Source organism: Eurytemora carolleeae, unplaced genomic scaffold (genome assembly GCF_000591075.1).
Source record: "Eurytemora carolleeae unplaced genomic scaffold, Eaff_2.0 scaffold12, whole genome shotgun sequence".
NCBI lineage: Eukaryota > Metazoa > Arthropoda > Copepoda > Calanoida > Temoridae > Eurytemora > Eurytemora carolleeae.
Window position 1 is genome coordinate 511,649 of NW_019396142.1, and position 17,845 is coordinate 529,493.

Here is a 17,845-nt window from a genome sequence, read left to right on the forward strand (position 1 = left end):
TGGAATTTTTTTGCTATTTATTTTTATTTTGATCCTCATTCTTTATTCCATGCAACAATATTGTTTCAGAAGAAGTAAATATTTCCATTTACTGATAGTGTCGATTGAAGGATTCATATCTCTAATAGGATGATGAGATAGATAGAAAGATAAATGTTACCGATAAACAATTTCTATTGGTCCAGAATAGACAACAAACACATGACTGAACCCTGATTGGATCAGGCGCTAATGAAATCGGCATACAAGTGGGGCATGAACAAGATTTTTCATTGTGCATGGAAATGTTTCTCAAATTAGTTTTTTCTGCTTTTTCCCCCTTCACTTAAATCCGGTTTCTTATTTCTATTTTCTTTATCCTATTTTAATAATATGTATTTTCAATACTTTTATAATAAGTCTATGTAATAAGAAAGTAGAAAATAATTTTTTTTCTACACTACTAACAAACAAACATCGGAGGGATTGTCGTCTTTTGTTTCTCTGTTAATTCAAAATATTGCTTATCATTTTGAAGTTGAAGTTTTGAAGTGTGCGGCCTGTTTGGAATATCGTAAATCTTGAATTCTTGATCTAGATATCCAATCTGGAGACTTTTAACATTAAAGGGACTGTAAAGGAAAAATGAAAGGAGGTATAGGCTGAAACCTGAGAATTTCAGGAGTTGAGCTATTCCTATAAGACATCTATGTGATGTTCCTGTCTCGAGAAATTAACATAAAACTGTGTAGAAATTAAAGACTTTTGATATTTCAAACTAAGATAATTTGATGCAACATAATTCATAGTTTGAAATATCTAAGGTCTACGACATTGGGTTGCAGAGATATAGGTATTAGAAAATCCGAGTTTGTGTCAAAGACTCAACTCCATTGCATTATTCATTTAGTTCATTGCTTTTAACTGTAAATTTAATGATCTGTTGTAGGTTACTGCAGCTGGTCACCCATAAAGATTACATTTGTAAATCGGGCATTGCCATATTTGCATGTATGGGTTACTTAAAACTACGGTTCACTGCGATTTAATAGTCTCACGCTCTCAAGCAAAAATCGTTGAGAATTTTGCCAATTACTTCAAAAAAACCAAATCTAACAAGAAGTGCTTTACATTGCTAAAATGTACATGTAAAGGGCTACTGAAAAGCATAAGTGAGTTAGAGCGGTAAAATCAAAGCTTAGGGCGTTGCGACAGTTCAAAGTCAGCCCTGTCTTAAAAATTGATGAGACTGTTTATAAGGAGGCTGAATCTATGTGCCGGTTATAGTCCCATAAAATTGAAATTAATACATCAAACTCATCGGAAATGTTTGATGATTTCTGGTTTGCCAAGCAACAAAGGTCAAGTAAAAGATATAAACCAACCGGCACAGCCAGAATGCGAGGCTCGGAGCTTGTTTTGCGAAACTCGGCAAGCATTCTGCAAATTCTGTGGATTAAAGACCATTTCGTGGGGTTCATGGCGGCCCAAGAACTCCCTCTGTATACGGAATAGAGTAGAAATAAGCGAATAATGAGAATCATTTCATCTTAATTTATCAACAATTGAAATATTCTAGTTTTCCATTACTTTAATGAAATCTAGGAATTTTCATTTACAAAATTGAAACATTTTGCGACGCGTGATAATCAAATTATTACCGGAGGATGGGAGGGGGGGGGAGGATTGCATGGTAAATTCGATATAATTTATTGTATATCTTTATTTATAATAAAACTGATGAAACATAGTCTTCATAAGATTTTTTTTCAATTAATTTTTATTTGAGATGTTCTATGTACACTGTACCGTGTACGATGTATACAGAGGAAACAAAAACATTTCTTCAGCTGAAAAGTTTAATCTTCACACTTAAACTCAAGTATCTAGACAGATTAAAACAAGAGTGGTTTTCTTCTTTTCAGAACACTTAAACATCAAATAAAAATGCGAAATAATCTGGTATCCCTGGTATCCCTGGTATCCCCGGCATCCCTGGTATCCCTGGTATTCCTGGTATCCCTGGTATCTCTGGTATTCCTGGTATNCCTGTTATCCCTGGTATCCCTTGTATCCCTGGAATCCCCGGTATCCCAGGTATCCCTAGTATCCCTGGTATCCCTGGTATCCCTGTTATCCCTGGTATGTATTTCTGATATCCCTAGTAATCCTACATTCTTGAAAATATGCTCGGATTTGGAACCTGATGGAGTTTATGTTGATTAGGTTGGCATTATACTAGGATACTTTTACTCCAGGGTTAAGAATTAAGGTATTCAGAGTTTCTTGAAATAAATGCGATTGAAGAAAATGTAGAAAACTTACATTATTGATGACTAGCATTTGGAACCTGAAATTATCCCAACCAGGGAATACAACATTAAACAACTATTTCAATAAAGTATTAGGTTATAAAAGTAAAACGAGTTGTCAACAATATTATGAAACTAACAACCTTACAATGCACTAGTTTTTGTGCTGACAATCAATTAGATTAATAAATCACAAGAGAACTGTGATTAATTTGTGAAGAGGAAAATACAAAAATAGTTTCAAATCGTGTTTCATTTAGAAGGTCAAATTATAAAAGTAAATGTCTTACATTGAGAAACCACGAGACATAAGTAGGGGCAGGGTTGGATCCAATCTTACAGTCAAAATATACATCTCCACCCTCGTATATAGCAGAGCTAGAGATAGATCGACCAAGGTTCAGCTCAACATTCGGAGGATCTAAAGTACAATTTTTTACATTTTAATCATTCTTGAGCTGAATGAGCTGGATGAGCAGGGTGAGCTATGAGCTGGATGAGCTGGATAAGCTAAATAAACAGAGTTCTACCTTAAAATAAAGTTTTGGCGAATAAAGGAAGAGAGGGAAGAAAAGGAAAAACTGTAAACTGTAAAGAGAATACAGTCATTTACTGTTTGAAAGTTGATTATTTTTGATTGAGGCCTTTCTTTAAATTTCGGCTTCATAAAAAATGGGGGAAATTTTCTTAACTAAAACTTATCAAGATAAAAGAACGACAATATCTTCCACATTTTTGATCAGAAAAGGTTTAAGAGGTAGCCTGTTTAAAGGTTCAAAGGGTTTGAATCATGAATGCCCCGCCTTAAATGGAAGGTCACTTGAAACAAAAGAATACAACAAGGAACCAGATAAGGGGGTCGGGGGTTAATGAAAGGATAAGTGAATAAGTCACGTAAAGAAAATATATAACTGCGGTATTTAATAAACTAGAGAATAGAGTTTAGTTGGCGTAACATGGACCGGGAGAACCTGGAAAAACAACCTACCAAAACATCCTTTCTGAATCCTTCCTAAACCTTCCAAAACAATCTTCCTGAATCCTTCCAAAACATCCTTCCTAAACCTTCCAAAACTATCATCATGAATCCTTCCAAAACATCCTTCCTAAACCTTACAAAACATCCTTCCTGAATTCTTGCAAAACAACCTTCCAAACCATCCTTCCTAAAACATCCTTCCTCAATCCTTCCAAAACAATCTTCCTGAAGCCTTCTAAATTTTCCTTCCATAAAACCTTCCTAAACCCTTCCTAAACATCCTTCCAAAACACTTTTCTTATGCACTCTTCTATCCACTTCTTATCCTTCCTTAATGTTTCTTCGATCTTTTCTTAATCTTTATAGATCGTATCCTGATCCACCTCATTCTTGCAAATTTCTTATTTTTTAAATCATGCTCTCCTCCTACTTATGTCCTTTTTTGGTGTCATCCGCTCGGTTTCGTTCCAACATTTTTAATTTCTTACTTTTCAAGCACCTTCTTCCTAGATCCTGCTTCTATCACCTTCTTCCGAGATCCTACTTTTCTATCACCTTCTTCCGAGATCCTACTTTTCTATCACCTTCTTCCTAGATCCTACTTTTCTAGCACCTTCTTCCTAGATCCTACTTTTCTAGCAACTTCTTCCTAGATCCTACTTTTCTAGCACCATCTTCCTAGATCCTACTTTTCTATCACCTTCTTCGGCCTAGATCCTACTTCTCTAGCACAATCTACCTAGATCCTACTTTTCTAGCACCTTCTTCCTAGATCCTACTTCTCTAGCACCTTCTCCCTACTTTCTACCAATTTCGTAAATCCTACTTTCAAGTAACTTCCTAGATCCTAATTTTAAGCTCATTCCTAGATCCTTCTTTCTACTACTTCCTAGATCCTAAATTCTAGCGTCTTCCTAGATCCAAATTTCTAGCACCTTCCTAGAACCTAATTTCTAGTATCTCATCTTGGATCCGACTTTCTAAACCATTCCTAGATCCTACTTTCCAGCTCCTTCCTATATACTAATTCTAAGCACCTTCCCCCAATCCTACTTTTTATCACCTTCCTAGATTCTACTTTCCAGAACTTTTCTAGATCCTACTTATTATCAGTATCACCTTCTTAGATTCCTTCCTAGATCCTACTTTCTAGTACCTTCCTAGATCCTAATTTCAAGTAAACTACTTTTAAGCACCTTTCCGACCTTGCTTTTTATCACCTTCCTAGATTCTACTTTAAGTACCTTCAAAGATCTTACTTTCCAGCTCTTTCCCAGATCCTACTTTTTATCATCTTCATAGATCCAACTTTTATCACCTTCCTATATCCTATTTACTTGTTCCTTCCTAGATTCTGATTTCAAGGTTTTGAATACTTACATAGGATGTTAAGAACTGTTTCTGCTTTTATTGTAGAGTGTGGTATTGCTGGATTAGAAACATGACAAGATAGAGTTCTGGTGTTGTACTGCAGGGTTGGGTTCAAGCTTAAACTACTCTCTGTGCTATTTCCATCACTGGAGAAGGTCTCCAAACTCCCCTCTGTAATATATTTAATATAAAACCTGGTTAATAATATATTTTCGACTGTAAAAAATGTTACTGCATATAAAATTGATGCAGGTTGTCAGTTTATTTTTTTCCGATTAAATATGTAACGGTTGAACCGAACGAACCTACTTATTTGTAAGAAAGAAATACATGAAAATTGAATATTGATTATTTTGTGGAAAAAAATCAGAACTTATAGAATTATATCAGAAATCAAAGAAACAATATTAAAAAAATAATGTTTTGAAAACATGCATCGTATATATTTAAATATATATATTCAAGGAAACTAATAGAACGAACCAAACTTAATAAATGATTTTTTTGATGATAAATGTATTCTATTTCTATAAATCAATCGCAAAGAATATTTTTCTGAATTAGTTGAGATGGGAAAACAAAATGATTGGAAAAGGCAGAGCTTTTCCTGAAAGGGATGAAAGCGTAATTTCGAGAGACTCTCCGGGCAAAGATAGCAATGCCCAATTCACAACGGTACCCTTGAAAGTTTTGTCTGATCAAGTATAATCAGATTATATATCAATGTTGTTTCTTTATTTGCGGTTTCTCTGCGAAAGCGACTTGCGCATTTCTTGTTTTTGGGAAGCAATGAAAAACCTCACAGAAAAAAAGACACTTTTCGAGTCAGACAAACGACGATATCTTCCACATTTTTTATCAGAATAAGGTTTTAAGGATACCGTTGTAAATCAATCATTGCCATCTTTGCATGGAGAGTCACTTTAAATTACGCTTACAGTCCCTTTTTTATGTGACTAATAAAACGCTTTTCCCTCATTAACTGCAATGCAAGTTCTGTAAATTTCTTTATTTTCTATATTTATAATCCTCATAAACGGTGATTAACTTATTTATTAATTATTTGTTATTTTCGAACCAATTAACTGCTAGAAATCAGTTGTAAAACGTAACAAACAATTCAGTAGGAGACAGGTTGCAATTATAATCCAGTAGGAGACAGGTTGCAATTATAATCCAGTAGGAGACAGGTTGCAATCATAATCCAGTAGGAGACAGGTTGCAATTATAAGCCAATAGAAGATGTGTTACATTTTAACCCAGTAAGGGATATGCCAAACGTGACAACTACACGATGCTTAGATTTTCAAAAAGTTGTAAAATTCTGAAAATCCACGAAAAAATATTAACAAATCTTCAAGCTTTTTTCATTGATATTGTTTTATATTGCAAAAAAGAGAAGATGCTCACCGATAGAGCTGCACAATTAAAAGTTGAAATAGAATTAAAAGCCTAGGAAAGGGCATTTTTCCAAGGACGACTTCCCAAGTGACAAATTCCCAAGTGGCAACTCGCAAATGAGCAATTTCTTAAGCGGTGGCTTCCCAATTCTGTCCTAGCCGCAGCGCTTGATCTCCAGTCTGTTCTACCCCTGGCGCTAGGCCCTCTAGCCCATCATAGCCGTAGCGCTTCACCCCCTTTTTAACCTGCGCCTGCGGCACCTAAGAGGGCCTAACTTAGCCTTTTTTGCCGCTTGGGAAATTGCATATTTGGAACATTGCCACTTGGGAAATTGTGTGCAGGTAGGTGTGCAACAGAATATTTAATACATCGAATAAAAATACTTTAAAACCAAATACTATAGTACTAGTTATTCTATAATAATTGATATTCTAAGAGGGTTAAGGTACCTAGTCTGATATTATCCAGGTACCAGGTAACTACAGGGGGAGGACGGGACCCGGAGCTAGAACATGATATCTCGTAAACCTTCCCAACCAACATGTCAGCAGAGGAGGGACGGATACTCACATCAGCAGGAGCAACTTGATCAATCATATTATCAGTTATAGTATTGTTAGTACTGTGAAAAGAGTTAACATAATTCTACAATTACTACTCTAAATCTATATTTTTAATTATAATATTTAATCCTTGTTTAAACATGTCAAAGCGACTAAACTAGCTGTATTATAAGTATAATAATAATTACGTTTTTAGAAAAACTTTAAAATATTATTATTTCTCTTTTTTAATCTTTGTAAATTTCCTTATTAACGGAGACACCCCCTCCCCCCCCCTCGATCCTGAGCTATAGGGGAGAGTAGCATATGCCCCCCCCACAAAAAAACTTGAGCCTCTTTACTCTATAAACAGAAAATGCCGTTTCTAGAATTTCTGGATGAAAAATGGCTGCGTCATATTTCAACAAATTTTCTAAATAATTTCATGTTTCTGACAGCTAAACAATATAAATGACAAATCTAATGTAAATAAGGACAAGTAGAAGAATGAACTGTTCTGAATATAAACAAACATAAAAAACATGACAATTGGATTTGTATAAAGAAAGTGGTTGGTTATCTTTTTTGTAAATCAAATTTTTTCAAAGATGGTTTTACGTTAAAATAGAAAGGAACTATTACATATTTAAAAAATTCACTTTTTATTTTTTTCAGTATTATTAAATTGAGCAGAAAAAAGTTGTATATTTTTTCATTTGAAATAATTATTTTATGAAGTATCCTGACAACTGTGCACTTAAAACCTTTATCTTATCAAACATGTGAAGACATCGTCATATTTCCGGCTTGAAAGCTACATTTTCGTATTGGACTTCAGTCCCTCTACTACAGTCCCTCTACTCCAGTCCCTCTACTACAGTCCCTCTACTACAGTCCCTCTGCTACAGTCCCTCTACTACAGTCCCTCTAATACAGTCCCTCTGCTACAGTCCCTCTACTACAGTCCCTCTGCTACAGTCCCTCTACTACAGTCCCTCTAATACAGTCCATCTGCTACAGTCCCTCTACTACAGTCCCTCTACTACAGTCCCTCTACTACAGTCCCTCTGCTACAGTCCCTCTACTACAGTCCCTCTAATACAGTCCCTCTAAAGTTGATTTCTAAGTGTAAAGCTAGAGCTAGAAAATTCTTATCTCGAAAATTTCAATTATATTTTTATTTTTCATATTCTAATATTCTTGGTGCAGTAGAGGAGTATATCTAACCTACTCATGCACTTCATGAACTCAAACAATAAGAAAAGGAACACCAGATTCATAAAGTATTTCACTCCGGTTTTTGCAAGTACCGGACATACTTTTTAGCAGCAAGGGCAAGCTGTACAGTACACATACATTCAATACAAGAGAAAACGGGACAACTGCACTGAATCAGCCCCGTCTAGGTATATTAAAGCAATTTAGGTTGAGCCACAGCTGGGAACTTTTGAACAAATTAACAGAACGAGCTAATCTCTTTCATAATGGGATAAGCACTTTAAACTATCCCCCTTGACTTGCGGATTTTAGTTGGAAAGATGAAGATAGAAATTATCAAAATTGAACACTTAAATGACGATGTCTTCCTCAGTGTTGTTGAGATAAAGGTTAAAAAGCACCGTTGTCAATCGGACATACCACTCTTCTAAATAAAGATTTAATCTTCAATCCCTTTCATTACATAAAGAAAACAAATATACAGGTTGCATTTTTATCAGTAAAATTGCAAGGTTATAGATAAAATGCAGTTTAAGGCAGGGAAACCTATAAATCCTAATCTTATGTAAACCAGAAAATGACTTTAGGATTTAGACAGAGAAGAAAATGAAAGACTTACAGTTCATATCTATGTGCAGAGAGTGTTGGATAGGACGGGTTAGGTTTGTATTGGATACGGAGCAGGTTAGTTCACTGTGAAGATAATCTCGACTCAACCTGAACATATAGATAAATCTGTCTCTAGAATAAACTAGAAAGGAAACATTGTTTGAAGATAATGGAGCGAGGGAGAGTATAAGAAAAAGCTAAATATAATATTTTAGTTGAAAACTGTATTCGAAGATATATAATGGCGAAAGGCTGTTTGTTTATTACAGAGAGAACCAGAAAACTGAGGAATATGAAGACGACATTTTAGCAATACTTAAGTGTATTTGATGTTGATATAAAGCAAAAAGTTTCACTAATAATTTATTAGATCACTTATTAAGTTAAATGGGTCGGCTTACACTAGACAATTCTTGTTCCACATGTTCAATAGACCATTTAGAGTCATAACTTTAGTCTAAAAGTCATTTTTCTATTCCAGACTTTTTAGGTTTCCACTGTAGATGAACCAAAAATTATATTTTTGAAAAGTAAGAACTAAACATAAAACTGCATTGTTAAGATGAAGGCTGAAGAAGTGAGCAGGAAGATTATTAACCTGTGAAGAATTATTTGATTTGAAACTTCTCTCTGATCTGGAGAAACCTTGAAGGTGGAATCAATAACAGCTCCTTTCCGCAACCATTCTACTCTGGGGACAGGGTAGCCTAGCAAACCATTTTTTAATAATTAATTCATTTATTAAAGATATTAAACTTAATTAAACATTGTCAAACCTAACCAATGGAAGGGACTGTTAAGGAAAAATGAAAGGTTGTTTAGACTGAAACCTAGACACTTTAGGAGTTGATCGCGTCCTACATGAGTTCTATCTGATGTCCCTGTCTCGATAAATTGATATAAAACTGTGTCAACGTTATACCATATATATATTTTTAAAGCTTAAACAGATCATATTCAGCAATTACTCAACGAATCTGAAGATTACGATAACCCAGAGGAGCCTAAACTAATAAGCGCAAATTAATAATTATATAAAAAAATAAGAGACAATAATTTATCAATGAATTTGATTAAAAAAATACTATACTGAATCTGCATATACACAATATAAATATTGTAGTAAATCTTATTCCCTGAAACTGTTGTTTGGCTGAGGATTGGTTTAAGGAGAAGATATGTGTGTGCAAGAAACTAGGATTGATTGTCTCCATAAGCTGTTCTCTCAAAGTTTTCAACAACTTGGAGAATGTTAAAAATAATTCCAACCAGTTCTTCTCGCACCATAGAATTTAGTTCCACTTCAAAACTTTTAACTTGTTGTTAAAAGATAAATGAACGAAAAGGTTAAATTTTAGTTTGCTCTCTAGTTTATTTAAAATTTGAACTACAAATATAGTAGTCAAATATTCAGTTAATTAAAGTCTAGAATATATACACAAGAGAATACAGTAAAAAAAATACATAGGATTTCATTTTTAAAAACTGTATTTTTACCAAAAAAGGAAATTCTTTTAGTTAATTTTATTTTTTTAAACCTGAGGAACATAAAACTTTCTAGATATTTCTAGATTTATATTATCCCAAAATTTGCCAATTTCAGCATGTTAAAAGAAGACTTGCTCTGTTATTAAATGAAAAACTAAGTTTGTAAAATAGGTATCTATTTCATATCCATGTGCTTGTGACAGTTATAAAGAAGTGTGTGTATGTTTATACCTCCAAAAGCTCTACAGGTTAATCTAGCATCCTCTCCTTCTAGGTACGGACCAACAAACGTCATTCTTTCATTCCCATCCTCGTCATAGATCAGCACAGGATCAGGAGGTACTAGAGTAGAACAGGATATATCAGGAGGTACTAGAGTAGATCAGGATATAGGTACTAGAGTAGATCAGGATATATCAGGAGGTACTAGAGTAGATCAGCATATATCAGGAGGTACTAGAGTAGATCAGGATAATCAGGAGGTATACTAGAGCAGATCAGGATAGTTGAGAGAAAGCTTATATTCAAGAGAAAAACTCCTGATTTTTGCCACATAAAAAAATTAAATTCCTTTAATTTTAGAAACTGTTATGACCTCGTTTTAAACCTTTGTGGGTTACCTTATTTCGTGAATATAAACCGCATGAGCCGCTCTTTTAAACATTATAAAAATGTTGTCAAAAACTTGATTGAATAATTTCATCATTTAGCGGAGGAGTATAATTTTCTATATTGAGTTGAGGATTAAAATATCTAATCTAAGTTTTAATAAATCTATAGAAAACTTTTCTGATCCCTGTCAGCAGTTTTAATTCGTGTTTAGCAAGTTATTCAAGTTTTTTAAATACTTAAATTAGTATTATCCGTTTATATAGAATATGCTGATGTTTTATAACTATAGAGCTATCATACTTGAAACTGTTCATAAATATAGAGCTATTAAACTTGAAACTATTCATAAATATAGAGCTATTATACTTGAAACTATTCATAAATATAGAGCTATTATACTTGAAACTATTCATATATATAGAGCTATTATACTTGAAACTGTTCATGTATATAGAGCTATTATACTTGAAACTATTCATAAATATAGAGCTATCATACTTGAAACTATTCATAAATATAGAGCTATTATACTTGAAACTATTCATATATATAGAGCTATTTTACTTGAAACTATTCATATATATTGAGCTATTATACTTGAAACTATTCATGAATACTGTTCATGAATATAGAGCTATCATACTTGAAACTTTTAATATATATAGAGCTATTATACTTCAAACTGTTCATAAATATAGAACTATTATACTTGAAACTATTCATAAATATAGAGCTATTATACTTAAAACTATTTATAAATATAGAGCTATTATACTTGAAACTATTCATAAATATACTTGAAACTATTCCTAAATATAGAGCTATTATACTTGAAACTATTCATGAATATAGAGCTATTATACTTGAAACTATTCCTAAATATAGAGCTATTATACTTGAAACTATTCATGAATATAGAGCTATTACACTTGAAACTATTCATGAATATAGAGCTATTATACTTGAAACTATTCCTAAATAATTTACATTTTTAAGTGTAGGTCTACTAAAGCAAACAAATTTTTTCTGTTCAGTTTTTTAATAAACGGTTTTACTTGTTTCTAAAACACGTTCGGGGACGGTAGTTTTCTTGAGGCATATTAAACTATTCATAAATATGAAATAAATGATTATTATTTGTTTCTTTATTAATTCATTCAATATTTTGAATACTCCAGGACATTGGTTCAGTATTGAGTATTGATTTTGGCAGAGTATGGAGTAGGAGGGGGGTGGGTGCTAATCAGATTAATTTAAATAATGTTCCAGGATTATTCTAAAATATTAAATAAGATAGATAGGCTGAAACAAGCTATCTACAATAGGATAGGTTAGATTAGATTTAACCAAACTATTTTGGATAATTAGGTTAGGTTAGATTAGATTAGATTGAACAAACCTTTTTTGGATAATTAGGTTAGGTTAGATTAGATTAGATTGAACCAAACTTTTTTGGACAATAAGGATATGTTAAATTAGATTAAATTTAACCAAACTATTTTTAACATTAGGTCAGATTAGATTAGATTTAGACAAACTATATTGGACAATTAGGTTAGGAAGGATTAGGTTGGACAAACTAATTTAACAATCAGGTTGGGTTAGATTAGACTGAACCAAACTATTTTTAACAATTAGGTTGGGTTAGATTAGATTGAACAAAACTTTTTTGACAATAAGGATATGCTAAATTAGATTAAAATCAAACTATTTTTAACATTAGGTTAGGTTAGATTAGATTTTGACAAACTATATTGGACAATTAGGTTAGATTAGATTTAACCAAACTAATTTTTAACAATTGGGATAGGTTAGATTAGATTTAGACAAACTATTTTTAACAATTAGGATAGGTTAGATTAAATTTAGACAAACTATTTTTAACAACTAGGATAGGTTAGATTAGATTTAGACAAACTATTTTTAACAATTAGGATAGGTTAGATTAGATTAAACAAAACTGGGGACCAAGTTTTAGCTTTTACATGAAAAAATGTCCCAACCCTATCACCTTTTTTTCCTGTAAAAAAACTTAGTGCACATGTAAATCAAGATTAATTCAGTAGTTTCTTACCTACAACAGTTAGATTTACGAACAGGTTTCTTGTTTGCGATTCTTTAAAGTCAACTCGACATCTGAACAGAAAATTAATTATTCAATCGAGCATTCATTATTCAATTCTCAATTTCAGTTCTGATGTACGTTGTACGTGAATACTTGATTAAATTGCTTTACAATATCCAGAAAGAATGATTTTTTTTATTTCAACTGATTTGAATTGGCACGCAATGAACTTTTTACTTTTATACAATGTGAGCTGGATCAAATAAAACTCAATGTAACAAACATTTGAATTTGTCATAAAATTGATCATATATAAAAATATATTTTTCCGTAAATAAATTTTGAACCATTAAGATTCATTTTTCTTTTTTTTTGTCACTGTCCTGATTATAAATTATACTAACCTGTATATACCTGCTTCTGTTTTGTATATATTCCTAATATCTAGGCTATACAGCTGATATACTAACCTGTATACACATGCTTCTGTTTTGTATATATTCCTAATATCTAGACTATATAGCTGATATACTAACCTGTATACACATGCTTCTGTTTTGTATATATTCCTAATATCTAGCCTATATAGCTGGTATACTAACCTGTATTCACCTGTTTCTGTTTTGTATATATTCCTAATATCTAGACAATATAGCTGATATACTAACCTGTATACACCTGCTTCTGTTTTGTATATATTCCTAATATCTAGGCTATACAGCTGATATACTAACCTATATACACATGCTTCTGTTTTGTATATATTCCTAATATCTAGACTATATAGCTGATATACTACCTGTATACACCTGCTTCTGTTTTGTATATATTCCTAATATCTAGGCTATACAGTGCTTCTGTTTTGTATATATTCCTAATATCTAGCCTATATAGCTGGTATACTAACCTGTATTCACCTGTTTCTGTTTTGTATATATTCCTAATATCTAGACAATATAGCTGATATACTAACCTGTATACACCTGCTTCTGTTTTGTATATATTCCTAATATCTAGGCTAGCTGGTTGGGAGTCCCAGGAAAACGATGCTCTGATTATATTCAACAGTTATTAATAAAAAAAAACACGTCCTCAGGAGTTTTCCAGATATTCCTTTAAAACTACAGCAAGATACAAGTACTATTTATATCCAGTGCTACACAAATAGTTTAATGGACTGGAAAGGTTACAGGGACTTCAAGTGTAATTTCAAGTGACCCTCCATGCAAAGATGACAATCCCTGATTTACAACGGTACCATTAAAAACTTTGTTTGACCAAAATTGAAATAGATATCAAAGTTTTTGTTTGTTTAAACTGTTTTTTTATTTGCGGTTTCTCTGCGAAAGTGACTTGCGCATTTTCGCACATATGAAGCAATAGAAAAACTCACTTCATCACTGTGTAATATATTGCAATACCATAATAGAATCAATTGCAAGAAGAAAATGATTAATGACAATTTTATCAATTTTTTCATCCAATTTTTACAAAGTGCATTAATCTTTCTTGATAATAATTAGTTTGCATGGTTTTTAGTATGAATAAAATAGGTTACAGTTAATTTTCAGTATTTTCTTCTTGTATTTATATGTATAGAAACAAATAATAGAAAATTAGAAAGAGTTGGATCATGGAAANGCAATGCAACTGACTCGGACCCAAAATACGTAGATTAAGTAGGAAAAATTTGTTTGTGTATATTCAATGGAAATAAAACTGTTGAAAGAATAGACGACTGTATAGAATCAAATTATGATTTAACAATGAACAAGAAACATAGCAATTCATCAGTTAATTTGCGTTTAAAAAAAAGCATAAAATACGCACAAGATTGTTAAATGCTGTCTATCTATTCTATAGTTTTAGAGGTCTCACTGTAACATCTCATTAATGTTCACAAAGTTGTGTTTATTGAATATTCCTCTGTCCGAAGTGAGCTGAGCTGGACCAGAATGAGGAGGAGGAGAGACGAACAAAGGAACCATCTTCAGGGATCTCAACGCTAGATTTCGGAAGATTAATGTGAGTGAGCAGCGTCATCAAAATGTTAAGTGATACTTAAATCAAGTCGCATCAACGATTCACAACAGTACCTTTTATTCTTGTTCACGCTGTCAAGGATTTTTTTTCTGGAATAAAAACAAATCTCCGCAATGATGTTTGTGAATCGTTAATGCTACTCAAAATTAGAAGAGTTGGAAAGGAATGGTATCCTGGAGTACCAGGAGATATTAGAAGGGTTGGGAAGGAATGGTATCTTGGAGTACCAGGAGATATTAGAAGAGTTGGAAAGGAATGGTATCCTGGAGTACCAGGAGATATTAGAAGGGTTGGGAAGGAATGTCAACCTGGACAACCAGGAGGTTAGAAGAGTTGGAAAGGAATGGTATCCTGGAGTACCAGGAGATATTAGAAGGGTTGGGAAGGAATGTCAACCTGGAGAACCAGGAGGTTAGAAGAGTTGGAAAGGAATGGTATCCTGGAGTACCAGGAGATATTAGAAGGGTTGGGAAGGAATGGCAACCTGGAGAACAAGGAGAATATCAAAAATGCGCGTAAAAAATATAAACATTTCTAAGAAAATTTGAACTCTAAAACTTTAATTCAATTGAAAAAAATTTTCCGATTCCAAAAAGGGCTGGGAAGGAATTTTAACTGGAGGACATGGAGATATTAGAAGGCCTGGGAAGGAATTTTAACTGGAGAACAAGGAGATATTAGAAGGGTTGGGAAGGAATGGTAACCTGGAGTACAAGGAGGTTAGAAGAGTTGGTAAGTAATGGTATCCTGGAGAACCAGGAGATATTAGAAGGGTTGGGAAGGAATGGTAACCTGGAGAACCAGTAGGTTAGAAGAGAACGAGAAATGGAGAAATCAAGGACGAGAGATTAAGAAATCAAGGACGAGAGATGAAGAAATAAAGAACGAGAGATTAAGAAATCAAGGACATAAGATTAAGAAATGAAGGATGAGTGATGAAATCATGGACGTGCCACGAAGGGATCAAGGACAAACCATGAAGAAATCAAGGACGTGACACGAAGGGATCAAGGACAAACCATGAAGAAATCAAGGACGTGACACGAAGGGATCAAGGACAAACCATGAAGAAATCAAGGACGAGACATGAAGAAAACAATGACAGAAATGAAGGGATTACGAAAAATATGAAGGGATCAAAGAAAAGATTAAAAGGGATCAAGGATGAACCACGGAGAAATCAAGAATTAGATAAGATAAAATGTATAAAGGAATAGACATGAATCAATCAATGATAAATAAAGATATCTAGAATTGCACTAAATATTTACCTTACATCCCGTCCCATTACTGTCCAGACCTGAGTACTGTTCACATCTAATCAAATAGAAATCAGTAATTTAAATTTTCAAATTTTGCTTGAATTCTAAATTATTTGAAAATGTAGGACTTTACAAAACAATAGTTAAGTGTAGAGTGTACGTGTAATGTTAGTGTACTTTTTTTTTAATTTACCCCTTCCCATACACCTGGCCAACTAGGAGGGGGGCAACCCCCAACCCCCTAGTTGGCACTGTCCAACCCCCATCCTCCCCCAGTTTACTAATTACATCCCCCATCCTCCCCCAGTTTACTAATTACAGTATACTTTAGATTTCTTGAAGAAGTTTTCGCGGATTACTAAGTACATTTTACGGAATCTACCTTTTTACATACAAGCGCTCTTATATTTTCCCCAAAGAAAATCCAAGTACATTATTGAAGCGTTTGCAATAAAACTATTAAAAATATATAAGAGGTTGATTTTTCTTAACTGTCTTAGTAGACTCGAATATATGTTTGATTGTCATTAATCAGAGAAAATAAATTATTGTTTTGATAATTTTATATAATTAGGTTTCTTTTAACTCATTTTCTAAATAGTGCAATATACATTATACATTATACGCTGACAATTAAACCTTACTGAAAAAGAATGATACAAGGGGTTCCAATTCACATGTAAATTAAATGGCAAGTTTATAGTTTTCATTTTGGAGATAACAAGAAAGACCATTTAAGTAATATTCAAAAATTTAGATTCAGGATTCTTTTAGTATCGGTGTTAATAAGACTGATTGGGTTAGATAGGGTTGTATATAGTTACGTTAGACTAAAGTTCGGTAGAAAATAGTAGCAGTAGAATATAGTTTGGTAGACTCTAGTAATAGTAGAATATTGTTCGGTAGACAATAGTATCAGTAGAATATAGTTCGGTAGACAATAGTATAAGTAGAATATAGTTCGGGTGACTCTAGTTTCAGTAGAATAAAGTTCGGTAGACAATAGTATCAGTAGACTATAGTTCGATAGACAATAGTATCAGTAGACTATAGTTCGGTAGACAATATTATCAGTAGAATATAGTTCGGTAGAAAATAGTATCAGTAGAATATAATTCGGTAGACAATAGAATCAGTAGAATATAGTTCGGGAGACAATAGTATCAGTAGAATATAATTCGGTAGACATTAGAATCAGTAGAATATAGTTCGGTAGACAATAGTATCAGTAGAATAAAGCTCTGTAGACAATACTATCCTGGTAGAATATAGTTCCGTAGACAATAGCATCAGTAGACTAAACTTCGGTAGAAAATAGTATCAGTAGAATAAAGTTCGGTAGACAATATTATCAGTAGACTATAGTTCGGTATACAATAGTATCCGTAGAATATAGTTCGGTAGACAATAGTATCAGTAAAATAAAGTTCAGTAGACAATAGTATCAGTAAGATATAGTTCGGTAGACAATAGTATCAGTAGAATATAGTTCGGTAGACAATATTATTAGTAGACTATAGTTCGGTAGACCATAGTATCAGTAGAATATAGTTCGGAAGACAATAGAATCAGTAGAATATAGTTCGGTAGACAATAGAATCAGTAGAATAAAGTTCGGTAGACAATAGTATCAGTAGACTATAGTTCAGTAGACAATAGTATCAGTAGAATATAGTTCGGTAGACAAAAGTATCAGTAGAATAAAGTTCGGTAGACAATATTATCAGTAGACTATAGTTCGGTAGACAAAAGTATCAGTAGACTATAGTTCAGTAGACAATAGTATCAGTAGAATATAGTTCGGTAGACAAAAGTATCAGTAGAATATAGTTCGGTAGACAATAGTATCAATAGAATATAGTTCGGTAGACAATAGTATCAGTAGAATATAGTTAGGTATACAATAGTATCAGTAGAATATAGTTCGGTAGACAATAGTATCCTAGTAGCATATAGTTCGGTAG

The 17,845-nt window shown here is 33.0% G+C and overlaps 1 protein-coding gene across 1 annotated transcript in view; it reads right to left on the reverse strand.

Moving 5' to 3' along the window:
- The window catches only part of LOC111696208 (Down syndrome cell adhesion molecule-like protein 1 homolog), a 44,427-nt gene extending 29,808 nt beyond the window's left edge, over window positions 1-14,619 (reverse strand). The window contains exons 1-9 of the mRNA XM_023465756.1: window positions 14,501-14,619; window positions 13,550-13,627; window positions 12,586-12,647; window positions 10,131-10,241; window positions 9,010-9,118; window positions 8,422-8,519; window positions 6,492-6,626; window positions 4,651-4,812; window positions 2,582-2,712 (exon numbers count right to left, since the gene is read on the reverse strand). Of these exons, the coding sequence (XP_023321524.1) occupies window positions 2,582-2,712; window positions 4,651-4,812; window positions 6,492-6,626; window positions 8,422-8,519; window positions 9,010-9,118; window positions 10,131-10,241; window positions 12,586-12,647; window positions 13,550-13,627; window positions 14,501-14,619 (1,005 nt within the window). The remainder of the gene's footprint in view (window positions 1-2,581; window positions 2,713-4,650; window positions 4,813-6,491; window positions 6,627-8,421; window positions 8,520-9,009; window positions 9,119-10,130; window positions 10,242-12,585; window positions 12,648-13,549; window positions 13,628-14,500) is intronic.
- Window positions 14,620-17,845: the final 3,226 nt, after the last annotated feature.